Source organism: Eulemur rufifrons, chromosome 7 (genome assembly GCF_041146395.1).
Source record: "Eulemur rufifrons isolate Redbay chromosome 7, OSU_ERuf_1, whole genome shotgun sequence".
NCBI classification, from domain to species: domain Eukaryota; kingdom Metazoa; phylum Chordata; class Mammalia; order Primates; family Lemuridae; genus Eulemur; species Eulemur rufifrons.
In genome coordinates this window covers 18,267,256-18,294,598 of record NC_090989.1, presented here as the reverse complement: position 1 = coordinate 18,294,598, position 27,343 = coordinate 18,267,256, and the positions used below count along the sequence as shown (strand labels likewise).

At 37.7% G+C, this 27,343-nt stretch overlaps 1 protein-coding gene across 1 annotated transcript; it reads right to left on the bottom strand.

The window, feature by feature from the left end:
* Positions 1-1,813: 1,813 nt before the first annotated feature.
* On the bottom strand, positions 1,814-22,464 carry MRPL39 (mitochondrial ribosomal protein L39). The gene is made up of 10 exons (XM_069472427.1): positions 22,386-22,464; positions 21,347-21,553; positions 18,858-18,997; positions 16,764-16,863; positions 15,388-15,455; positions 13,394-13,506; positions 10,533-10,598; positions 9,462-9,615; positions 4,904-4,951; positions 1,814-1,916 (listed from the first exon to the last, which is right to left on the bottom strand). The coding sequence occupies exons 1-10, from the start codon at positions 22,456-22,458 to the stop codon at positions 1,869-1,871; spliced, it is 1,017 nt and encodes a 338-aa protein (XP_069328528.1). The 5' UTR covers positions 22,459-22,464; the 3' UTR covers positions 1,814-1,868.
* Positions 22,465-27,343: the final 4,879 nt, after the last annotated feature.

Here is a 27,343-nt window from a genome sequence, read left to right as displayed (position 1 = left end):
CGACATTTGAAAAAAGCCTGAAACGTGAAAGTGAAAGACTAAGAAAAAAATCTCTCACCAGAGAAAAGAGATAATTCAGGGAATAGAAAATAAATGAATGAACAATTCTATTAGTATCTTCAGAGAGATTCATGAAAATGTACTGCATGTGTTAAACATGAACAGGATTCTATGAACAAGCAGCAGAAGAGAGAGCTTCCAGAAATTAAAATATGCTTGACAATGTTTAATTATAAAGATGAGAATATAAATGCAGGAAAAATGACAGAGAGAGGAAAAAAAACACGATGACCAATAAAAAGCCAAATACAACTAAAAAGTGTTAAAGAAACAAAGAACAGAAAAAAGAGGAAATAATGTAAAAAATGAGATTTCCTAGACTTGAAAAGAGATATCAAAAATGGAAAGAACCTCCTAAGTACCAAACAGAATAACTGATTGAAGACCTAGAAACAGATAAAGAATTTTACACCAAGAATAAGGTACTAAAGGGTGCAGGGTCCAGAGTGTGGTGAGGGAATGGGATACAGAGAACAGGTTATACAATTTTAAAAAGGAACAAGAATCAGACTGGCATCAGACTTCTTATTAGCAATATCAGATGCTAAAAGATAACTCAGCTGCTTTCAAAATTCTAATAGAAAATTAGTTTTCAATCTAGAATTCTCTGTCTAGTCAAACAGTTGATCAAATATAAGTGCAAAATTAAGCCATTTTAGACATGCAAGGACTCACCTCTTACATATTCCTTCTTAGGAAGGAACTTAAAGACAAACTCTAGCAAAATGAGAAAGTTAATCAAGAAAAACGAAGATATAGACTCTAGGAAAAAACAGATCCCACCCAGGAAAAAAACAAGGTCTTCAAAGGAAGCCTGTGCACCAGACCCAGAAAACCTATTCAGATTAGAGCAGGAAGAAACTTTTTAGTAAAATATTTTTAAAAGACTGATAACCAAGGCCAGCTCAAGGTAAGAGGAGGCAGGTTCCTAAACAGTGTTGTTGGGAGTATCATTTGGCAAAACTTTGGCAGGCTACCTTCTGTCAATGATTCCACTGCCAGAAATCTATTCCTACAAAATGAGTTAAAAGGCAGTATACTCAGAGTCCAGGTGGGGGTTGGGGGGGCAGGGATGGGTGTATACCTACTTGATGAGTGCGATGCACACTGTCTAGGGAATGGACAGGCTTGAAGCTCAGACTCAGGGGGATGGGGGGGCATGGGCAATATATATAACCTGAACTTTTGTACCCCCATAATGAGCTGAAATAAAAAAATAAAATAAAATAAAAGGCAGTGTAGAGTAATACATAAGAGCATGTGAGTGAAACTGGCTGGGTTCAAATTTCAGCTTTGCCATTTTCAAACTCTACGTTCTCTCTGTTTCATTTTAAAAATGGAAACACCTTCTTAACAGGTTGTTGTGAGGATTAAACAAAAGGTTCCACATGCAGGGCTCAGCACAAGGCCCAGCACACAGTAAATAGTAAATATCATTATCTAGCAACAAACACCTGCCATTTTGCACAAGGATGTTTACTGTACGGCTTTTAAAATAGCAAAAAATGCAAACCGTATGATCCTATTTATATTGCATAAAAATTACATTCGTATTTGTACATATCTGTTTACACATGTAGAAAAAAAGGAGAAAACATGGCAAAGTGTTGCATCCATGCAGTAGGAGGAGAGGGAGTTGTTTCTGAATGAAGTTTTTATTGTGAGTGGCGTAAGGTGTTTTATCCTTTAGAGAAAGGAAAAAGATCACTATTAATCTTAGGGAGAAAAAGAATATAATAAACTCACATAAACATTATATTAAAACTTTTATTTTAATTTACTATACATATTTAAATTTTAGAAAGTTATTAGGTAGATGCACTTTCTTCCGTCGGTTTAGTATGATCTTCAGTTACCTGTAAAAACATGAATAGCTTTACTTTCCTAATAAACAATCAGTTTTACCCTTCCCCCACCATTTTAAATCATTCCATAGTACTTCTCCTTTAATGATCCTTTGTCTTTCTCCTTCAGCAGTAACTATCACGGAACATTAAATAAGCAGAGAGAAAGACTTAAAGGCCAATTTACCAATATAAATTATCAGATAAAGTACAATAATTCTACTCAAAAATATAATCTGAGGTACATTATATCTAGGCTTCTCAAGTTTGTCATTTTACTTTTCATCTATAAAACAAAATCATTACTATAAGAAAAAAATACCTGTAATACTACAACAAGGTGTTTTAAGTCGATTTATTTTCTTCTGAGATATAATTCTATTTAGAATAGGGCATATGACAGATTTAGTCCAAACAGATATCTATATATCCCTATTGTGTCACTCAGACGCATCAAACAAACAGGGCTAAATCTGAATTCTTCATACCCCAAAATCTGCCTTGCCTCCTATACTATCTATCTCGGTAAAGGGCTCTACCCAGCTGCCTGAACCCAGAATTCAAGAATCCACTCCTTTCCTACAGCATATTCCATCAACAGTCTTATTAATTCAACCTAAGTAATTCTCAGTCATTCTCGCTACCATGGCTGTACTTTAGGACCTCATCCTCTTCTATCCCCCTAATAGAATCCTTGGCTTAAGTTGCAGTTATATTCCATGCTGTCCCTAGAATGGACTTTTAAAGAGAAATAGCTGATTGGCAGGTCACGTCCCTACTCAAAATTCTCCAGTTACTGTCTATCACCTTAGGTGGGGAGGGGAGGAGGTTCCACAGCATGGAAGACAAGCCCCTCATATTCTATTTCCAACAAACTTCTATGGACAAACTCATCAGCTACTGAACATGTGACCTGTACATTCGAATTCATCTTATATTTAGCATGTTCTCCATTCCTCCATGCCTCTAGACAAATGGCTTCCTCTGAGATAACCCCCAACCCATCCCCCAACAAACTAACTGCCTGGCCCACTTTTACTCATCCTTCAAAGCCAGCTTAAAAGACTCTAATTTCTGGGAACTTTCCTTAACCAATCCCGCAGCTTAGTTTGGGTCCTTCTCTTCTTTATGCCAGAGCCCCATACGTACAACTAAACTGTCTGCTCATAAGTCTAATGATTCCATTAAAGTAACTTCCTTGTGGCAACAGGTACATTTTATTCGTTTTTGTACCTCTAGAACATAACAATACCTGGCACACAATAACCACTCAATAAGTCTGCATTAGTATAATCAGTGAACCATGTGTTTAATCTATTCCCTTTGGACAAGCAAAATGGACAGTAGTAACAAAGCAACTAAGCCAGAATAAATGTTTCAAAAACATCTATTGACTGACTTTACTAGATGTTTTAGGTAAGTTACTCTCTCTAACATTTGTCTACATTTTTTCTTCCTTTAAAGCAGCAGTCCCCAACCTTTTTGGCACCAGTTTCATGGAAGACAATTTTTCCACAGACCAGAAGGGGCTGGGATGGTTTCAGGATGATTCAACCACATTACATTTATTGTGCAGTCAAACCTCTCTGCTAATGATAATCTGTTTCTGCAGCTGCTCCTCAGCACTAGCATCACCACCTCAGCTCCATCTCAGATCATCAGGCATTAGATTCTCATGAGGAGCGCAACCTAGATCCCCCACATGCACAGTTAACAGTAGGGTTCATGCTGCTAGAGAATCTAATGATGCTGCTGATCTGACAGGAGGTAGAGCTTATGCGGTGATGCGAGCGATGGGGAGTGGCTAAAAATACAGATGAAGCTTCACTAGCTTGCTCGTCCTCACCTCCTGCTGTGCAGCCCAATTCCTAACAGACCACAGACCGGTCCTCATCCTCGCCTGGGGTTTGGGGACACCTCAGCTTTAAAGTATTCAGCTATTATTGCTTCTTGAGTTTCCCAAACCATTTCTTAGATATTCATTTCTTCTCTAGTTTCTTAATCTAAAACAATCACCATGACCAACCAAAAGGACAAAATTATTCAATCCATTCAAATATATTTTCTTCTCATGAGAAAAAAATATACAACCTTTACACAAAAACACTATGGCTATGTACCTAAACAATAGTTTTTATATGTAAATTCATTAATCAAGACTAGGCACATACATCATTATGAAAAATAGTCAATAAATATTTCTTGGGTAACCCTCCCGTGTGTTAACGTTGTGTTCAAAATTTGGGCTTACACAAATATAACAAACCCCAAATGGGTTAACAGACTGAATATAAATGTACTGGCAAAGAAAACAATCAAAAGACAATGTGAGGAGGTATACAATCAAGTACAAAATTTTATCAATGGATGATTAATTGTTAGGAGGTTACTCTGAGACTGTTCCACGAGGAATGTGAGACCTGCGCAAAGTACTGAAGAATCAGTATGATGTAAACAGACAGGAGGAAATGGAATCCAGACAGAAGAACTGTCATGAAGAAACAAACAAACTTGAAAGTAAGTTGGAAGTACGCTGCTTTGCATATCTGCAAGCTTGACTAGAGTGTTTGTAGTGTTGTGGGAAATCAAGGTAAGGAGGAAGGCCTAATGAGACCAGATTACACAGGACAGCTATCAGACAACCTAAGTACAAGAACAACACATAGCTAAGTGCCTATGAAATAGTGAATAGGGAGAGTTGTGGTCAAGAAACATAATCACTCCTACTTGTGAAATCTAAATGCTAATGACACAGAATAAACTACAGAAACACAAACATTCAAATTTGGTTTTTCAGAATATTTAATGTCAACAGCCAAGGCAGCTTTAAAATATATCTGACAAATTTTAATCCTTTAAATGTTCATTAACAAAAACTTTTTATTTTATTACTTTTTTTGTCTTTATCTTTCTTTTTTATTTTCCCCCTTTAGTTGTTGTTGCTTAATTTCAATGAAAATTTCTTCATCGAAGAGTACTTAGCTGTCAAAAACACTTACCATTTTCCGAGATCTTTCCAATAGCTTATCCCATATTGTAAAATGTGCCTTGAAAAGAAAATATTTGCTATGAATTAAATAAAGCAGTAAAGCTAAAGTAAAAGAGACTGAGTCTTTACATAGCTTTTAAAATTAAACAAATAAATAAAAAGCTAGGCAGTACTAATGTAGCTAAACGGTGAAAAAAGTGGATTAGAGTAGGGAAAAGTACTATATTGAACAGCTGCTTTGTTTAGCATTTGAGAGAAAAAGACTTAAGTACTGAATATGCCATTCTTCCTCTTTGTCCCTCTTAATCATTTCCATCATAGAAAACATTCCTTCCAATGGGAAGCAAATATCTGCTCCACTTTCCTGTACATTGCAGTTCTTTCCTTAAATAGCCAATTTCGACATGCTAGAAGTCATTCTTCAAATCATAAGCAATCACAAGAAGATGGTCATTAAGAACCAACTGTGACATTTTCACACTGAAATGGCACCAGAGGATTAGCAAATTACCCTAAATAACAAGTAAAACCTAGCAAAGAAAATAATAAGATTACAGAACCAATTTCCTTAATCCTTAACAATCTTATGTAACAGCACAATGCAGTAAGGAAAATGGTGCAAAGGGCATAATGATCACATTAATTTTATTAACTGAAGGTAATACTAAGGCATATGGGTGGGCCAGTGACTATTTCACACTGAATGAGCTCATAAAATCTATGATAAAAGGTAAAATTCCTAAATACGACATGCAAACCCTTCTGGAGAAAGAATAGGATGGCATATTTAATGGGAAAACCATGACTGACTCAGGCAGAATGAACAGCTGGTACAAAGATCTTAAGGTGCAGCTAGAACACAGTGGGTGAAGAGAGTGGTGTGAAATGAAGTCAGAAGAGGCAGGAAGGGGCCAGATAATGCAGAGCTTTGTGAGACTGAGTAAAAGGTTGGGATTTTTTCAAGGGAAGCCGTTGGATAGTTTGGGACAGAGAAATTACATAACAGATTGTGTACTAAAAAGATCATTTTAGGCTGAGCATGGTGGCTCACGCCTGTAATCCCAGCACTTTGGGAGGCCAAGGCAGAAGAATTGCTTTAGCTGTGGAGTTCAAGATCACCCTGTGCAAGAGTGAAAGCCCATCTCTACTAAAAACAGAAAAATTAGCCAGGCGCGGTGGTGTGTGTCTGTAGTCCCCAGCTACTCAGGAGGCAGGAGGATCACTTGAGCCTAGGAGTTTGAGGTTATAGTGAGCTACGATGATGTCACTGCACTCTAGCCTGAGCAACGGAGTGAGACCCTGTTTCAAAAAAAATAAAAATAAAAATACAATAAAAAGATCATTTTGGCTACTAAGTAGAGAATGCATTGTAGAGGGCAAGAGTGAAAGCAAGGAAAGAAAATGAAGATAAAGAGAGACTTGGATAAGGGAAGAAATAGTAGATGAGATGCTATGTAGTGGATGGATTCAGAATATGTTTTTGAGTTAAAAGCTGAAAGAAGGCCGGGTGCGGTGGCTCATGCCTACAATCCTAGCACTCTGGGAGGCCGAGGCGGGTGGATCGCTCGAGGTCAGGAGTTCGAGACCAGCCTGAGCAAGAGTGAGACCTCCGTCTCTACTAAAAATAGAAAGAAATGATCTGGACAGCTAAAAAATATATAGAGAGAGAAAAAAAAATTAGCAGGGCATGGTGGCACATGCCTGTAATCCCAGCTACTCGGGAGGCTGAGGCAGAAGGATTGCTTGAACCCAGGAGTTTGAGGTTGCTGTGAGCTAGGCTGATGCCACGGCACTCTAGCCTGGGAAACAGAGCAAGACTCTGTCAAAAAAAAAAAAAAAAACTGAAAGAACTTGCTGATAGATAGGCTGGGGGCTTAGCTAAGAGGGACAGAGAGAATTAAGGATTGCCTTAAACAACTAGGTAGATGACGGTGCCATTTACTGAAATGGGGAAAGCTAGTAAAGGAAGCAGGTATATGGAGAAAAATCAAACATATACAGGATATATGCTAAAAATTACAAAATGAATGAGATGAAAGAAGAGCTACATAAACAAAAAGAGGAAGTTTATAGATTAGAAAACAACATATTAAAGATTGACTTCTTTATAGAACAGCTGTTTTGTTTAGCATTTAACAACTGACAATTCTCCTCAAATTGCTATACAGGTTTAATGAAAGTCCTACCAGAATCCCTGCAGATTTTGTTGACGTAGAAAAGACTGTCCTAAAACTAAATGGAAAGGCAAAGAAACTAGGATAGTTAAAACAATTTCGATAAAGAACAATAACGTGGGAGGAATTATTCTACCTAATTTCACAACGTATTCATAGCTACAATAATCAAGACTGTGTGGTATTGGTGGAGGGATAGACACATGTGATCAATGGAATAGAATAGAGAATCCAAAATAACACACACAAATATGCCCAGCTGACATTTAACAAAGATGCAAAAGTAATTCGATGGAGGTGCTTCTCAACAAATGGTGCTGGGAGCAATTTGACATCTATAGGCAAAAAATGAGTCTCAACTTAAATCTCACACCTTACGGAAAAATTAACTCAAATTGGACCACAGACTTACATGTAGAACTATAAAATGTTTAGGAAAAAAAAAAAACAGGACAAAATCTTTGGGATCTAGGGCTAGGCAAAAAGTACTTAGAATTCACACCAAAAACATGATCCATAAAAAGAAAAACTAATAAACTGGCTTCATCAAAATTAAAAACTTCTGCTCTTGCAAAGGCTGTTAGGATGAAAAGACAAGCTACAGACACAAAGAAACACAAGCTACAGACCAGAGAAACAGAGAAATTTGCAAACTACATATATAAAAAAGGACTAATATCTACAACATATAAAGAGCTCTCAAAACTCAATTGTAAAATAGTAAACAATCCAATTAGAATACAAGAAAAAGACATGAGCAGACATTTCACCAATGAACATATACAGATAGCAAATAAGCACACAAATAGATATTCAACACCATTGGCCCATAGGGAAATGCAAATTAAAACTATAATGAGAAATTACTATAAACATATTAGGATGGCTAAAATAAAAAATAGTGACAGCGGCCAGGCGCGGTGGCTCACGCCTGTAATCCTAGCTCTCTGGGAGGCCGAGGTGGGCGGATCGTTTGAGCTCAGGAGTTCGAGACCAGCCTGAGCAAGAGCGAGACCCCATCTCTACTAAAAATAGAAAGAAATGATATGGACAGCTAAAAATATATATAGAAAAAGTTAGCCGGGCATGGTGGCGCATGCCTGTAGTCCCAGCTACTCGGGAGGCTGAGACAGGAGGATCGCTTGAGCCCAGGAGTTTGAGGTTGCTGTGAGCTAGGCTGACGCCACGGCACTCACTCTAGCCCAGGCAACAGAGTGAGACTCTGTCTCAAAAAAAAAAAAAAAAAATAGTGACAGCATCAAACGCTGGTGAGCATGAAGAAAAACTGATCACTGATACATTGCTGGTGGAAATGTAAAATGGTACAGCTACTTTGGTACACAGTTTTAAAGTTTCTTGAAGAATTAAATACACACCTTACCATATGACCCAGCAATTGCACTCCTGGGCATTTACCCCATAGAAATGAAAATATATATTCACAGAAACCTGTACACAAATTTCAGCTTTATTCATAACAGCCAAAAACTGGAAACCCAGATGTCCTTTCATGGTGAATAAACTGTGGCACAACCATACCAAGAAATACTACTCAACAATAAAAAAGAATGAACTATTGATATACTCAACAATTTGAATGAATCTCCAAAGAATTATGCTCAGTAAAAAATGCTAATCCCAAAAAATTACAAACTATTTGATCTCATTCATGTAACATTCCTGAAATGACCAAATTATAGAAATGGAAAGCAGAGTAGTAGTTGCCAGGGGTAAGGAGACAGGAGCATGGGGGGCATTAGAGGGAAGGGGATGTAAATGAGTGTGGCTATAAAAGGCCAACATGAGGGTTCCCTGTAGTGAAGGAATTGTTTTGTACCTTCATTATGTCAATGTCCAAACCTGGTTATGACATTGCATTTTAGTTTTCTAAGATACTAGCACTGAGGAAACTGGGTAAAGGTACATGGGATCTCTCTGTATCATTTTTTATAACTGTAATTATCTCAAAATGAAAAATTTAAATTAAAAAAAAAGGATCAGCAAGGGGTGGAAGACATGTAGAAAATGATAGGTTTTGGGTCATGAACAGATCATTAGAATTAGATGAGAATGCCAAACGTAAGGCCAAAAAGGCACTCCAGAAAGGTCTCACCAACATGCACTCCAATACCTCCTCCATGCACCCTCACCTATGCTAATTTGAAAAATTAAAAATACTATCTCAATTTGATTTAATTTTTTCAACTGTTTCTCTTGTATTTTATATGTTTATACTCTGAGCAAACTTTTTTTAATCATAATCAGTTTACAAAATATGAGTGTCACACAACTTAAGAAAAATTAAAATTTATATCCTTCAGATTGGTATAAAATCAAGTCCAGAATTACATCTATACCCAAACTGGAAGATCTGGAACTTTAAGCTTTACTTACTCTTAAGTGAATGGGTAAAGAGAGACCCTGGAATCTTCGTATAAGACTTGGCAGGGTGGGTTGAAGATTGTGAACAGCTGACACTTCATACTGGAAACAAATACTTGTTCTTGGAATGAGAGGGCCCTCACTCACATCAACGAAGTCACCAATTCTGATATGATTTTAAAAATAAACAAACAAAACCTCAACATCTAATCATTTATAATAGTTTGAAAACAAAATACTCATTCTCTTTGCTGCTACATCCCTAATCAAGAATATTCAATATGGCTCAATTCAGTCTCTAACCACCCCTGCCAATGATCTTAAAAGGCTAAAACTTTTAAAATTAAATCACTGAATGTTTTTCTTAATTAGCACTTACATAAATTTAAAGGTTTTTATAAGTCACAGAACACATGATGCTATCAAGCAGATCTGATTGTCTAAAACTGATAACATACAACCTTACAATAACCCACCCAACAGAGTTTAGAATTCAATACATAGGACAGATTGTGTTTAGAAACCAAAAGCAGTCTCAAGAGGAAAAAAGTTAAATCCAAATCATGAAAACCTGAGGTTGAGAAAACAGACCCAGACCATGAAGTCATTTCTACATAATGTGTTGCCCTGGGACTTGCCTCCCATAGAAGAATGTCAACATAAGCAGTGGCCCTTTCTCATACATGCGTCAGAAAGCATATTCTGGTTTAACTTACTTTCATGTAACATAATAAGTAGCCAGCATTCATATTTGAGTGCACACACAAACTATCACGTTCAATTCATAACAATGATTATGTTGCCCAATTTCAAAATTAACTCCTAAAAATTACATATTAAACAGTTTTCAATTCTTGAAATGAAATAAAAATAGCAAACAATAAAATGGGAAACAGAAACCACAACTGTTGCTGAAGATAATTTAAAGCTTCCATTTACCACCATATCAAAACAATGAACAAAGCAATAGAAAATAAGGCAATAACAAAATAAAGACAAATTCCTCTACTTCATTTCAAATAACAATAAAGCTAAGCCTTACTCTCAAGTAACATAGCAGCCAATTTGTAGACTTTTAGTTACCTGTGTAGCTTGACTATTCTCTCAGGGTTCTGAGATGCTTTCTCTTCTACAAAATCTATTTTGTACCTGAAAAGTAGAAAAGAAAAAAAAAAATTTTAACTCTAAATATACAAAAAGATGTTTAAAGACACCTCCCTTCCTCTTCTGCCATACTTTTTGAGAGTGGTTTATGCTTGGAGCCTCACCTGCCTTTAATCTGGTGACGGCACCATGACTCCACTAAACTGTTCTCAGCAAAGTCACAGGTACCTGCTTGGTGCCAACCTAATGGACACTTCTCAGTACTCATTTTCTTAACACCACTGCTCACCTCCACTTCTTAAAGTGCTCTTTCCACGGGTTTCAGTGGCATTTCCTACTCATGTTACTTTGCCTCTCTGGTCTCTCTTGTCTTTCACTACCCTTTAAGGATTCTATCCTATACCCTCTTTTCACTCTAAGCATCCTCGCTAGGCTAGCTCCTTGAATTGCAAGCGTTAGTTAACACTTATGCAGTTATATCTTCTCTATCTCTGCTTCTATTCTACCTACCTCTGCTGAGCACCAAACTATATATCTAAGAAACATCTAGACACCCACTAGGATATTCCACAAGCACCTTAAACCCCCAAATTTCCAACCTGAACAAATTACCACCTCTTTTCACGCCCAAACTTATTCTTCCTCCTAAATTTCCTATCTTAGTATGACACCATCAACCAGCTACATGTCCAAGTGAAAAACCCAGAAGATTTCCTTGATTCCTCATTCTCCCACCATACCCCCTACATCCAATTCAGTATTAAGTTCTGTCAATTCTACTGCCCAAATGTCTCTCAAATCTACCCAATTCTGTCAGTACAGCTAAAAACACAGACGGAACTGCACAGCTCAGGTGCAAACCATGACTTTACCACTTACTATTAAGAACTTTGTCTATTTAAACCAGGGTGCTAAACAAATAATGTGTGTGCACGCGTGCATGCACAGGCAATGATGTGTCAAGGTTTGGGAGCAGTGGTTTATGCAAAAACATCTGACTGCCATGCCCTTTCTGCCACAGTCAACGCATGGGTGGCATGCATTACTGAGGGGACCGCTTCCCTTGAATACTTATTCCTTTTGACCCACCTCTAAGGGATGCTTCTGCTTCTGTTCCCTGTGGGCCAAAGCCAAAAAAATTTCCCACCCTTCCTTCTGCAACAGAAAGGCCCAATCACTGACCCACCTTCAATGATCCAACATTCTCTGTTCTCTCAAACTTGCCCCCAAACTATCCCCTTCCTCCTAACACACACTCAACTAGGTTAACAAAAGCACCAAAAGCCCCTAACCAGATGTTGACAGCTAAGTAGGAGAATGGGAAATCTCAATGCACGCAGAATGGAAGTTGAAAGTAAAATGTTCAGTAACATAGCTATGTGATTCAGTTCTAATTAAAATGTGCCTTAAATGTAAAATACACACCAGATTCTGAAGACTTAGAGTGAAAAAATTAAAATATCATTAATATTTTTCAATATTGATCACATGCTGAAACAACATTTTAGATATATTTTTAAATAAAATCATTAAAATTAACTTCCCCTTTTCTTTTGACTTTTTTTAATGTTACTTGAAAAATTAAAATCATATAAATGGCTCATATTATATTTCTTTTGGACAGCATGTGCCTAGACTTTTGGCACAGAAAGTGACTTGATGTATTCTTAATAGCCCAACGAATTTTCTTATAGAGTTAATGCTATAAATGGTGATTTGGTTCTACCATACTATTTATAGTCTAGCTCAGTTAAAATGTACATTACAATTGGTTTCTAAGACCACTGACTCCAGGATATGCTAAAAACATTAAGAAAAAGTTCCATGGGCCAATATATTTGGAATATACTCTTTTCTATATACACTTGGGGAGACCCTAGAGTGCAGTGAGTAAAATTTTCATGCCACTGTTCTCCAGATTCAGCTGAACACTGTACATGTTTTTCAGCATATTAATTAATGTCTTATAGAAGAATATTATGAGGCATATCACTTTGAGAAATGCCAAGCTAGAGTATAGGTCAAGAAGAATCGTCAACTAACCTAAGAATATATCTATGACAAACTATCCCTAAGAGAATTTATAGTTTTATTCCCATATACCTAAAGAAATTCTAATCCATAACCTTTAACAATTTGTAGGTGCATATTTTGGCTTCAAACTGTAGTATCTATGTTATTTTTTTGCAGCACAGATTTCCCTTTCTAATTAGTTCTCATTTTCTAGTAGATTAATATTAAAATTTAACTTACGTTCTTATAACTAATAGTAGAAGGTGAACTGGAAATTTTCTAAGTAAAGAGAATTGAGAAGCCAGGCAGGATTTAAAATGTTGACAAAGAAAATCCACCAAATGAATAATTCACGTGTAAAAGACTAAAACCTGGTTGTGTAAACATTGTTCTTCATCTGTTAGCTGCCTTCCAAACTGCTTACATTCTCAATCTTATCCTTCTCATTTAAAGAGTGGAAGGATGGGAGGGAAAGGCTGCCAAACGTACAAAATAATACAGTTGTTTAACATATGTTATCACTTCACAGTGAAAAAAAAAAAGAGAAACACACCACTACATAGATATAAAGAGAAGGGCTAGCCTAACAAACAGAGAAGTAAAAGAAAGTGAGAAAATTATCAAGGGGGGTGGAGAATATTTTTCTCAGTGAAATAAATAATGACACGAACAAAAGTAATTAGCCTGGTGCAGAAAAAGAGACCTTAAAGTGGAAAATAAAGCAGTATCATAAGAACATCAAATATAAAAGTCTTAAGACCTGAATTTTCTTCATTACATCTAATTCTGAGAGGTTTAACCTTGTTTTAAAGGAAGCCAACACTTACTTGTTGTGTTGAAATATTTCTAATGCCACTTTTGCTTCAACATCCAGAGTTTCAAATGGAAGATCTTTATAAATTAAAGCCTGAGCATCTTTTGTGAAGGAACGTAGGTTCTCCTTCAAAATAAAAGTAATAACCTTTAGTAAAAATTTATTTAAAAGCATCTCTCCACAAGCTAGATAAGATAAAATGTGTGCTTAGTGCTATGAATCCAACAAAATGAAAAGCAAAATCAAATTTGTTAGGAGGAAAAGTTACTAATTTGCAACAACTGAATGTTTGGACCATAAACATTCTCCCAACTTTACAAACTATAAAATTTGTTATTTACCTGTAATTAACATATCAGTCTGCATTAATATTAATAATAATCATTAAAGAGAAGTCTACAAAGAAATTTTAATAAACATTTCATCCAAATATTCAGCCTAATTTATGTTTATTAAAACCATACAGCAGTAAGTAAAAATGCTAATAAACAGCAAGACATAAAATTATGTTTCCCATATGAATAAAATTAAGTTTATTAAATACATGGGGAAAAATTATTTTCATAATTCAGAAAGTTTCACTAGAAATGTAATGTCATCACTGGCCCTGTACAAAATATAACATATGGTCAATATCATAAATTTCTGTTTAATGAAAATTTTACACAAAATGATTAATACACATTAACAATATTTATGAGATTTTTAATAAAAACTCTAATTGAGTTTTCCATACTATATAAATCATTACAAACATACAAAAGGTCAAGCACCATTACGCAAATAATTTTTGTAATAAAATTCTTTCCATAAAAATCCTATTAGAGTTTTTATTACATGAAATGACTCTTTTCCATTCTTCTTCTTCTTCTTTTTGGAGACAGGGTCTCACAGGGCTAGAGTACAGTGGCATCACCATAGCTCATTGCTGACCTCAAACTCCTGACCTCAAGCAATCCTCCCACCTAGGCCTCCCAGAGTGCTAGGATTATAAGCAAGAGCCACCACACCCAGCCCCCAAGACCAAATTTAAAGATGTATCTGCCCTGACTCCAAAATCCTTTTTTTAAAGAACTATAATATTTCGACCAGGCACTGTGGCGAGACTGTCTCAAAAAAAAAAAAAAAAAAGAACTATACTATTTCACTAAATCTAAGACTTATCACTAAGCAAGAAATACTACCAATTATAAGATGCCATAAGGCCTACTTTCAGAGATACTGAAATGTAAAAAGAATGTACACAGTGGAATTGATAAAATGGTATGCTACACTGCCTTCTCTTTTCTGATCTCCAGACTCCCAATATGTAGGACATAATGTGTTGCTTAATTAAGGATTAGGCATTTGCCTATTCGGCCCCATCATAATTAAGTCTCCAGGCTTGACCGTTGGAAACCATCAGCATCCTTTACCTACAGAGCACCTGATCTAGATCATCCTTCTTAGGCCCTGTTGCTACTCAAGTCACAGACCAACAAGGACCACCCTCATTACAAAGGTAGAAAATTCACAAAGAGTTTAGTTTGTTGCTGTTTGGGTTAGTTTTGTCAAAGTCTGATTCTTTAATTTATCCCAGTTGTTAATGTGACCCTGTGTATACAAGGATCTCACCTGTATACAACAAGCTAAAATGGTTTAGGGCAGTGTTTTTCAAACCATGCTCCCAGACCCCCTACTACCACCCCCTACTACCATATAAACCAAGATAGTTAAGTTTCTATATTTTATATTCTGTGTATCTTGAAAACCACTATCTTAAGGAGTAGAAGGCATTTCAAGAAAAGGTCAAGCAGGACATAAAGCTTCAGGACAACTAACCATGCTATTGTGAATATTCTCATCCATATGCCTCTGTCTTAAACACACTGCAAAAAGCAACAAGGATAGATAGATTCTTTTAAATGTCCTCAATGTGCAGTACCATTGAACAACACTAACACAGGAAATCATTCTAACACAGAAAGGCACAGACTCTAAAATTAATACTCCAAAGAACATACTTACTTTTGTTGGCATCCACTCATCAAGTCTCTTATCCAAAACTACATCATAGCAGAAGGCGCCAGCAATTACTGTAAATACAATCAAAATGAAACACAAAGTCAAATCTGCCCTAACAGAAAGTTAAAATTTGCAACAACTGAACATTTAGACCATAAAAGAAAGGGTTAGCAATCTATCCCAACTCTATGAATTATAAAACTGTTGCTATTATCCCAGCTGTCTGCGAGAGCTATATCGAATTTCCCCCACCCAAAAAATTAACTCACCTTTTGTTAACACAAAATCACCAATATTTTAAGCATTCAAGTTTCCTTTAGGAATACTAGTACTATAGAGATTTCAAATAGTTAGTAGACATAAAAATTCCAGAAGAACAAGATAGTAAGTAGATGAATGACTAAATGGACATGAAATATTGAATATCTATTATATCTCCTAAATATCTCCATTTTTGTTGTTTTTGCTCATCTTAGAATCATTTCTTGAGCTTCTTTTAAATATTTTTGGTGTACATACTTCTTTTTTTAAAAAAAAATTATACATGTGATCCCACTATACATGCTGTTGCAAAATCCTAGTTCTAGCAAAATTACAAAGAAGCTGCACAATTCCACCTCACCACAGTGATGTCCCTCTCCAGACTCATGGTCATTTCTGGTGAAACAGTGTCACCTAAGGACAGCTCTTTCTAGCAGTCTACTTACATTCTCACTTCCTCCTCCTCCACACATATAATTGGGAAATAAAGGCTTAAAGTGGTAAGAAATAAACACTGAAGCAATGTAATTCCATGAAATTCATATTCAAGAGAAATACTTTCCACTAATTCTATCATGTTAATTATTGACCCCCAAAGATTACTTCATATTTAATCATAATAGGATGGATTTTGTTACCCACAATAAATGAAACACACGTAAAGTGGTAATTTATATTAGATAAAATTAAAAATAAATTCTATAAATCATCAAAAATAGGTACCAAATATTCAAGAATTACAAAAATTATATATATTTTGGCCAGGCATGGTAGCTCACGCCTGTAATTCTAACACTTTGGGAGGCCGAGGTGGGAGGATCGTTTGAGCTCAGGAGTTCGAGACCAGCCTATGCAAGAGCAAGACCCCACCTCTACTAAAAAAAATATACAAAGAAATTACCTGGACAACTAAACATACATAGACAAAAAATTAGCCAGGCATGGTGGCACATGCCTGTACTCCCAGGGGGCTGAGGCAGTAGGATTGCTTGAGCCCAGGGGTTTGAGGTTGCTGTGAGCTAGGCTGACGCCACGGCACTCTAGCCCGGGCAACAGAGCAAGACTGTCTCAAAAAAAAAAAAAAAAAAAAATTATATATATTTATATGTGTACATTACCAGGAACTTCTGGAGCTCTAACCAAACTGACCACATATTCATCTTTGAATGCCCTCTCTATTACACAGCCCATCATCATGGCACAGGAACGCCAGTAAGCCTAGGGGGAAAAGAAAAATACACACAAACACGACATACAGTAAGATTCACTAAAGTTTCTACAATATTAAAAAGTTAACCTTTGACTTAGGAAATATTTCTCATATATCGGTCTGTTCTCGGCATGCAACAGTAGTTACCATCAAGCCATGACATTACCTCTACCAAGTAAAAACCAGGAAAGAATGAAACACCAGCTTCACTCTGTTAACAATGTTTCTGTGTAAGATATGAGAAAGTATGAGGGCTACCAACCAATAGTTTTATTATCCAATAGTATTTATTTTCAACCTAGGATAAAGTAAACTTGTTAAAGTAGTGCTAAAATAAAATAAATATGTTAACATATAACTGTTTATACCATTTATAAATACAGAGAGAAAAACTCGACCTTTAAGAATTACTCATGACTCCTATACTATACCTAACATCATAACACATTAGTCAAGTTATCATATTTATAACAGAGCAGCCTCACCACTAACTGGGCTTTCATTTTATTAGCACATTTTGATTCATGGACATGCCTGATATAGATACCCACACAATGACCTTATCGAATTCACAAGGAGAAACATGTACCCTGCACCACACCTGCCCGTGTTAGTCCCCTTACAGATATTACTCTGAGCAACTGATTTTCATAAGCCCTTCTCCACATCTGAGGACTACAGGAGTGAGGTCACTTGGTTGTGTGTGGCGGAGACTGCTCCACCGTGCATTCTATGCAACCACATTACACTAAAAATAAGTACAAAGCCAGGCCTTGAAGGCAAGTAGCAAAACGTACTTCTTCTATCCTACTTCAATGTTTTTAAATGTCTGTTGAACTCCAGTCAGGATGCCTAGGTTCAAACCTGGGCTCCACCACTTCCTAAACCAGTAACATTGGTCAAGACGCTGAACCTTTCTCTCCTTGTCACAGTTTACTCATTAGGAAAATGGGAAGAATAGCACCTACTTTGTAGAGTTTGTAGGAAAATTAAACAAGTTATTATCTGTAAATCTCCCAGAACAGTACCTCATACATAACATATATTACTATTATCATTTCTATCATTTTCTTAAGTATTTCATTTCAACAAATATTTATTAAACACCTACTGTATGAAAGTCAAGGACTAGGTCAAACAAGGGAAATGGTCCCTGTCTTCACAGAGCCAAGATTCTAATGCATTCGACAGTGTATGTTACAAGACAAAAGTAAAACATCATTATCTAGAGAATAGCCAACTGTTGTGAAACCCTAGAGAAAAGAATTAACTCTGAAAAGCAGAAACCTAGAAGGCTCCACAGAGCAGATGCCATTATAATTGAATTATAAAAGACAAACAGGATTTCAACAAGGAGGAAAGACAATGTTCAGTGTTGAAGAGCATCAGCAAAAGCAAGGAGGATAACACAGTACAAACCATTAGTGACCAAGCATTCTGAGGTGCTGGAGCAAAGAGGAAGTGGAAAGATACAGTGGGAGGCAAAGCTGGAAAGGCAGGCCGGGGGTGGATTATAAAAAACCTGGAAAGTCATGTGAATGTTATCAGGTAGATGTGTTTTTTAGGGGTAAGTAACATGATCCTTAGTCATACCACTGTGAAGAAAGACTTTAAGTACTAAAAAAGGGGGTAGGGGGTGGCCAGAATTAAAAAGTTATTGAAACCCTCCAAAGAATATGGTCAAAGGCTGAATTCAAGCAGCAGTAGTGGAAATGGAATCAACCATAATATGGAAGATGATTAATAAACATAAGTTGAACAAAGATATGAGCGTTAAAGACATGTCATATAGTTTTCTCAATCCAAAAGACAGAGAATGGATACCACTGGTATTTTCTCAACTATGAAAGTGCCTGATCTAACAAGTAAAACACTATCTAGTACAGTACAACATTTGAACTTGGCCATATTTTTACATTTTATACTCCACAGAATATAAGTTTTAATAAAAAGGTGAAGGAAAAACTGGGATAGGAAAAAAGGAATGCAGAGACAGAAATACCTTATTCACTTCTCTTGGATCATCATCTTTGAAAGTAAGAAATTTAATTTCACAGGACTTGGTCAAAGGCTTATACATGTCCCAGGGCTGTCCGTCCACCAGAGCCAGAATGGACTTCCTGCAGTACCACTCACTTAAATCTAAAAATTAAAAATAAATTGATAATCTAAAGCTAACAAAATCCAAAGTGAAAAGTTACATGTTAATGCTTCATTAAGGGCTACACACGGTGGCTCACACCTGTAATCCTAGCACTCTGGGAGGCCGAGGTGGGAGGATAGCTCAAGGTCAGGAGTTCGAGACCAGCCTGAGCAAGAGCGAGACCCCATCTCTACTAAAAATAGAAAGAAATTAGCTGGACAACTAAATATATATATAGAAAAAATTAGCCGGGCATGGTGGCACATGCCTGTAGTCCTAGCTACTCGGGAGGCTGAGGCAGTAGGATTGCTTGAGCCCAGGAGTTCGAGTTGCCGTGAGCTAGGCTGACGCCATGGCACTCTAGCCTGAGCAACAGAGCAAGACTCTGTCTCAAAAAAAAAAAGAAAAATGCTTCAATAAGGAGCAAAACAATGGAAAGGCAAGATTCTGCAGATTATCTCTTTTGGGAAAGAAAAGTATAAAAGTATTAAATATTACATCTACTCAATAAAAAAAATAATATCCAATACATTCAAGGTATTGTTATTAACAAAATTACCCAAATCATTTACAAAAATCATTAGGGTTAAATCTAATTTGAAATTAATTTGTCAGTTTTTTTTTTCTTTAGTAATCCAGCTTTATTGGCACTAAGGAAAAACTCATATTATGTCAAACAAGTTCGAAGGCCCAAGAAAATCAGTTACTTTTGGACATTAATACAACTAATTAGAAGTAGTGTGAGATAGTTAATTATAAAAACTTTGAAATCTCTCATAATTTGTCAATTATTAATAAAACATTTTTCTAAGAGCTAAACATTTAGAGAACATTATCATGGATATACTTGGATAGATACACATACAACTTAGAAGAAAAGGGAAAATGTATCAATATACGCCCACATAAATCTATTCTAGATTGGATTTTGATCTTGCTCTCAAACCACCTCTTACTTTCATGACATAAACTCTTCAAGTTAAATAGTGTAATTATCATTTTTTAATTATTAATATGAATACACATATAAGGCAATCAGTTGCAGTCTGTCCCATAACCCCAGAATGCAACTCTAAACTTGATTAGATGTTTTGCAAGTACGCAGCTACTCACACAAGTGGTCAAACTACAGGGTCTAAATTATCAGCCACTATATAAATTCCATAAAGTCAGGGATCATGTCTATTTTTGCTCACTCAAGCATATGCAGAGCCTAGCACCAGGCCTGGAATATAGCATGTGCTCAACAAGTTTGCCAAATGACTGAAGATACGAATGGCAAGAAAGTCTCAGGGTAGGGGTCATGTTGAGGATGGTTCAGAAGCTTCATCTCTACATGTGACGTGTATAAAGCTCTTTAAGGACCTGAGCTTTGTCTTATCCTCCTCTGTAATCCTAATGCTGATCATATAGCAGAGGTTCAAGAAATACTTGAAAAACCAAATGAGTAAATAATTATTGTAAGTACTAATTCAAGTGCCAGAGTAAAGAAATAGTGAGGGTGTACATTCTTTAGGCCAGCTTAAGCTGATAACTAAAGTTGTTAATTTCTTAAGTGGAATCATTACTGAGTTTTCCAAAAGTTAAACAATGCAGCTAGTCATGCCTGAGTGGGTCTGTATATTTTGGGGGCTTTCTTAATTTAAATATTATAGTTCTATCAAAGCTACTATCCAAATATTTTGATCAAAACTAATAGAGGCGCTGTTCCCTTCATTTCCACACCAAATCACACGTGCGGCACAACTATCTCCCTTAAGATATGAACAAAACAAATATTTTCACCCCAATCACATTCACCCCATGCACATCTTCATTCACACATTTACCACATGTACATATCAATGTAAACAAAAACACAACACACAGCAGAGCCAAGTGGCAAGCAGATAAAAGATGTAAGTTAGGCTATACAGTGAAGAGGGAGAAAGAAAAAGGTGGCAAAAAGCTGGTCATCAAAGACCACAGCAATCCCGTTATCCCAAAATCCTTTAATGAGACCTGCACAGTGACTGCTCCCACTACATCAGAGTTCTATCTAAAAGGCGCAAGCACACCAGCAACAACACATTCAGATCTGGCAGCATTCTGCCAGAAAAAAATTTTAGTACTCTACACATAGCCAGATTCAAGCAAGCCCCTGGACAACCTGTGCACTACAGTGCCAACCTAGCAATACCCATAGTACTCATCAGAGCTAAGGAGGCAGTGAACAGACAATAAGGTGTCAAATAAAGGAGAACTTCTGGGAAGTTCAGGCAGCAGTAACAACATCTTGTCTCCTGCACCGGCTCTTCTGCACAGCTCAAATAAAATGGCCAAAATCGTAACCTGATTCCGATACTTACGAATGGCACAACTATAAGGAGTTGAAATATTTTTATTCATCACGAAGATAGTGCCAGGATCAGTTTTTCCAACATGTTTAACTTCTATCTTCTCAGTTCGGGGAGTTAATGATAACTGCCTGTTTTTCTCTTTATTAAAGAGATCATTCCGCATTTCTGTCAATTCTGTTGGTGACAGCTGAGAAGCTGGTGATGTTGCTATAAATCCTGTGGAGAAGTTACAATAAGTATGAAAATAGAAAAAAATGAGTAACATACTGCCTGTACCCAACCAGCTCCACTGCCACATCACTATCCTCCTGTAACAAGGAAAGATAAGAGGCAACAGAATTTTAAACTTCGTTCGCCAAAAATGCACTCATAGGTCAACTTAAATCGCTTTCTAATATCAACAATTAAAACATCAACAGAAGAAACGCAACTGGCGCGCACACAGCTGGCCCAGATCTGCACCTGTACTTTAAATTTGCTCTTTCATATCAGATCTCTATTTCCCACCAATTTCCTCTGCGGTATTCCAATCTGTGCTTTACAACAGGGGCAAAAAGTAACCAGGAAGCGAAGTCAGTCAAAACTAAACCAAAGTCTCTAGGAGGGTGAGCAAGTGGTCGGTTTGAAAAGGTCTGAAGGAGGACAAGGAAACCAGCATACTAAAGTTCCCACGCCAAAACTATCAATATCCAGGGCAAGAAATGCTGGGCTTAGTTTTCCAAACCCCAAAATCAGGAGACTTGAAAAGTACGAGTATTCCTATGAGAAGACAAGGAGGTATTTGCACGCGACGTGGGTTCCTTCCCAGAAGTACTCTAAGTTCCTACCGCGGCCCAGCCGCTGCCCCTGCCCTCCCGCAACCCCTGGCTCCCCTAGATTTGTCCTTCCAGGTTGAAAGGAGGCAACTGCCCCGGGGGCGGGAGGGAGGAGGGTGAAACCCTCCTCCTTCTTCTGTCCGCAGAACCTCCCAGGACCCGCTTCAAGCTCAATGTGGACAGACACCACCCTCTAGGCCTCGCTCCCCGTCTCCACGGCCTCTAAAACTCACTCCAGCCAGCCCCGCCACCAGGAGCAACCCGCCAGAGCCGCAGTCCGCGCAGCCCCATGGCCATCGCCTCCATCGCAGCCGTGGAGACCGGGACGCACAGGTCCTTCTCTGCCCTCCTCCCCCAGAAACCGAGCGCGCACCCGGGGTTCCGTAGGACAATTCCGTTCCGGACCCGGCGCTCGGGCTGCGCGCCGCCACTGGGGGGCGCGTTCGCGCCTCGCTGAGGATTAATTGGCTGAGGTCCGGCGTCCCCCAGCAGGGGCACGGTCCCCGGCGCGGCAGCGGCCCGGAGATCCTGGGCCCCCAGGGCGGCTGGCCAGCCACCTCGTGGGCTCTGCAGCGAAATAAGTGTCTCCTTTGGGGGAACAGAGTCTCACAGACGCCATCGCCCTCCACCCTTGGCAAAACCCTTGCTTCCCAGAAAGAATATACGTATTTCTGGGCGAAACACTGGGGAAAGATGGATTCTACTTACCCTTGCTTTCATGGTCAGCTGATGAAATCTTCTCACTCGGGGCTAAATTCTCAGTTTTGCAGGGTGGGTTCTTGGGTGGGCTGCAATGGGTCTGCGCCTGGGTTCTCCATTTAATTGGCCATGTTAATATAGGCCTTGAAACACGTCCAGTTGACACTGGAAGGAACTTTATAATCCGTAGAGCTCTTTACAAATGATATAGTTTAGTTCATAAAGCCTCTATAGAGAGTATAGTAAAAGGCATCCTGGGGCGGAATTTTTGTCTCTTGTCCACTGATGTCTCCCAAGTGCCCAGAACAGTGCCTGGCACACAGCACACAGAGCTCGATAGATGTTTGTTGACTGAATGAATGCCCTTGCAAAAAAAAAAAAAAAAAAAACCTCCAGCGCAACGTTTAATCCCTTTGTCCTACCATTATTGTTATTTGAAGTAAGCATTCCATAGGTAAAGTATGGAAATGTTTTTATTCAAAGTTGTTCAGTGCTGTGTAAGTTACAAATTCAGCCCCACTGCCTTTCCCCCCAACTCTGTGCTTTGACTTGCAATTGGATACATCGCCACCAGGTGGAAGTGCTGCCTCAGGTACAAATGCTATGATGCGCCTCCTGCCACAATAGATACACCATCTCCTCAGCCCAGATTTTACCTTCACGATAACTGCGCAGGGAAAGTGTATCTCCACTTTTTAAAATGACAAATGTAGGTATAAGCTTGGATTTAAACCCAGTCTACATTTTACCAGGCCACCTCTCATTCAAGGCCCTATTTCAAACCACGAAATATACATGTATACTTATATGGGGGGAGTGTCTTTTGCTTCATTTTTTAAATTCGCATACAGTGATTGTCTTAAAAGCTTTTTGTTTCACTAGCCTTTTAGAGACTGTACCCATTTAACCCCAGCTAGAAACAGTACAGTTGTCCTTAGAACATTTTACAGCAACATTAAGCAAAGCTTCTGAACATAATAAACTTAAGCAAGTTTTAATTGTAAACGCGTTGGAGGCACGTAATTGGAACTCACCAGTATCACAGAAATTAACCTGCTTGGAAGGTTGTCACTAGTGATAATGGCCAACAAATATTGAATATTTGCTAATCACAGAGCTGGGTTTATTAATTTTCACAGTCTACCTGAGCAATAGGCATAATAATCTCTATTTTCCAGGAAAGGAAATTCAGGTTTGGAGAGCTTAAGACATAACCAAGGTAATCTTTAGGCTCTTCCACCCCTCCACCCCCCGCCTCCTGCAAAATATTTCCTTATTCTAAAACCCCTCTATTGCCTTCTTTATCAATCATCTCCCCAAATCTTAGTCTGACTCTGTCAATCTCTCTGCCAAATAAAAAGAATCAGGTCAGTGACAGTAAATATCTAAGAAAAGCCTGGAATGTTATTGTGCCAGAAGGTAACGAAGTGCTCACAGACAGAAACATGTTAAAAGAACACAGGATCCAGCATGAAGGGGCTTCCATTGTTCAAATTTAGGACAGTTTGAACAATAGAATGATGATGAAAGATTATAACATATATTTTAAAAATCCATGAATCCATAGTGATACTCAAAAATAAATGGGGGCAGAGAGTGGATGAAAAGTTTTCTTTATAGAGGAATGCCTGGTAATAAATGTAGTAGGAATAATGGAATGGTGAAAATTACCATTCTATAACCACCAATGTAATAATTGGTACAGGAAGGGATTATCAGTGGATGCTAAAATCATTGGAGAAAGTTTATCGGGGATCAAGATGTTTATATAGTCTCTAAGTATCATCTCACATATTACCATCTACACAAAGGAATAAATAAGTAAAACTTTTTTTTCAATGGAGAAATCTGATGGATATCACCTTAACAAAGTGTCAAACTGATCCTCACTCAAAATGGGACAATCTGACATTATGTGTGCTTCCTATTTGTGATATAAACAATATCGTCTATGTAGTAGTCCTAACATAAATATTTAACCAGAATCTAAAGAATTATGAGGAAATCAGACATTTCCAGAAAGTGATACATTTTATAAAACAACTGACCTGAACTCTTCAAAAATATAAGTTTCATGAAAGGTGGGCCTAACAAGGTCAGGCCACTGTTCTGAATTAGAGACTAAAGAGACATAAGCTAATCGCACTGCATGATCCTCACTTGGATCTTGGATCAGAAAGAAAAAAAATTTACAAAGGATATCATTGTGACAGAGAAATTTGAATATAAATATAAATAATATTGTATCAATGTTATATTTCTTGATATAATAATAGTATCATGGTCATATAGGAGAGAATTCTTGTTCTTAGGATATATATCCTAAGATATTTAGGGCTAAAAGTATCATTATGCCTATGACTAACTCTTAAAAGGTTCAGCAAAAATAGGGGCTCCACATTGAAAGAAGAAGGAAGAAGAATCTAGCAAATGTGGCAAAATGTTAACAATTGGTAAATCTAAGTAAGGTTGTTAATTAGACTACTCCTTCAACATTATTCTGAAATTTTTCAAAATAAAAAGTTTAGGGAATAAGCACAGTGGTTTTCACCATGACAATTTGTTTTGCTCACCTTGCCTGTCAATGGTAGCAGCTGCCAGCTAACTGTGGCTCTGCACATTTATTCCAGAATCCAGGCTCTAGAAGCAGGCTCTACCTAGGATTGTGGAGAGAAAGGAGTGCGGTGATCATCCTGGGCACCGGCTCTTAAAAGCTCCACTCAGACTTATCTAGGTCTCAGCCACTCGCAATCCCCTGGCCCGAGCGAGTTCCATGGCCAAGAGCAATGTCTGTCAGGGAGGTGTATGCCTCCTGCAGGGAGCCAGTGGATGAGGTTATAGATTTCTCCTTCAAGAAGGCAAGCAAATCATTGGAATCAAGAATCCAATAACAGTAATCTCAAGATCACAAAGATGAGCTGGGGCTCAATCTCAGACCAGCTATCTCCAAAGCCTAAGCTTTCTTTTTTCTCAAATTCATATGCTTTTTAAATCCAAACGTTTGATTTTACATTTTCAAAAAATTATGCATTTACTTGTTGAAAAATCAAAAATATATAAATATAATTAAAAAGTGCACAGTGAAAAGTTTCCCTCCTAGCTCTTTTCCCTGTTCACAAGTTTTTGCCAAAACTCCTCACAGGGTAGCACTGTTATTAATTTCTTCAGTATCCTCGAGAGTTCTCGATTTCTCTATCAGCTAATCCCAATATATATTCTAATATTCTTCCTTTTTGATCCAGAATGCAACATATCAAATACATGGTTCTGTGCCTTGCAAAGCTGTGCTTTTGATCAGTTTGTGTTAGTTCAGGTCCTCTGGGGAACAGAGCCAAAATAGAATTTAATACACAATTTAATATTTTATTAGGGGAAATGCCTGTGAGGGAAAAGGGAAAGGCGACCAGGTTAGGCTGACCCCACGTGAAGTAGAGAAGGTAGGAAGATTGAATGAAAACATTCTTTTTTTTTTTTCTGTTTGATTTGTTTTATTAAATTAAATTTGGAGTGTTCTTAATGTTTTGGGTTTTTTTTTTTTCGGTTTTTTTTTTATTTCATCTTATTGTTATGGGGGATACAGAATTGCAGGTTACATACGTTGCTCCTGTACCGCCTTCCCCCCCAAGTCAGAGCTCCAGGCATGTCTGTTCCCCAGATAGTGTGCGTTGCACCCATCATGTAGGTATATATCCCTCCCTTCCTCACCCCCCCTTCCCGAGTCAGCACCTTCAAGCGTTACCACTCCCCAAACGGTGCACAATGCACTCATTGTGTAGGCATACCCCCATCCCCTCCCCCACCCCCCACCTCAGTCTGATGTCCAATTGGTGTCGTTCCCAGATGTGTATTTAGGTGATGATCAGGGAAACCAATTTTCTGGTGAGTACATGTGATGCTTATTTTTCCATTCTTGGGATACTTCACTTAATAGAATGGGTTCCAACTCTCTCCAGGAGAACCATAGAGATGTCGTATCTTCATTATTTCTTATAGCTGAGTAATATTCCATGGTATACATATACCACAGCTTACTAATCCAATCATGTATTGATGGGCATTTGGGTTGTTTCCACATCTTTGCTATTGTGAACTGTGCTGCTATAAACATTCGGGTACATGTGTCTTTGTTACAGAATGACCTTTTTTCCTTTGGGTATATGCCCAGTAATGGGATTGCTGGGTCAAATGGCAGGTCTACTTGAATCTGTTTGAGATACCTCCATAATGCTTTCCACAGGGGTTGCACTAGTTTGCAGTCCCACCAGCAGTGTATGAGTGTTCCTGTCTCTCCACACCCACGCCAACATGTGTTGTTTTGGGTTTTTTTGATAAAGGCCATTCTCATTGGAGTTAAGTGATATCTCATTGTGGTTTTGATTTGCATTTCTCTGATGATTAGGGATGTTGAGCATTTTTTCATATGTTTGTTAGCCATTCTTATATCTTCTTTCGAGAAGTTTCTATTCATGTCATTTGCCCACTTTTTGATAGG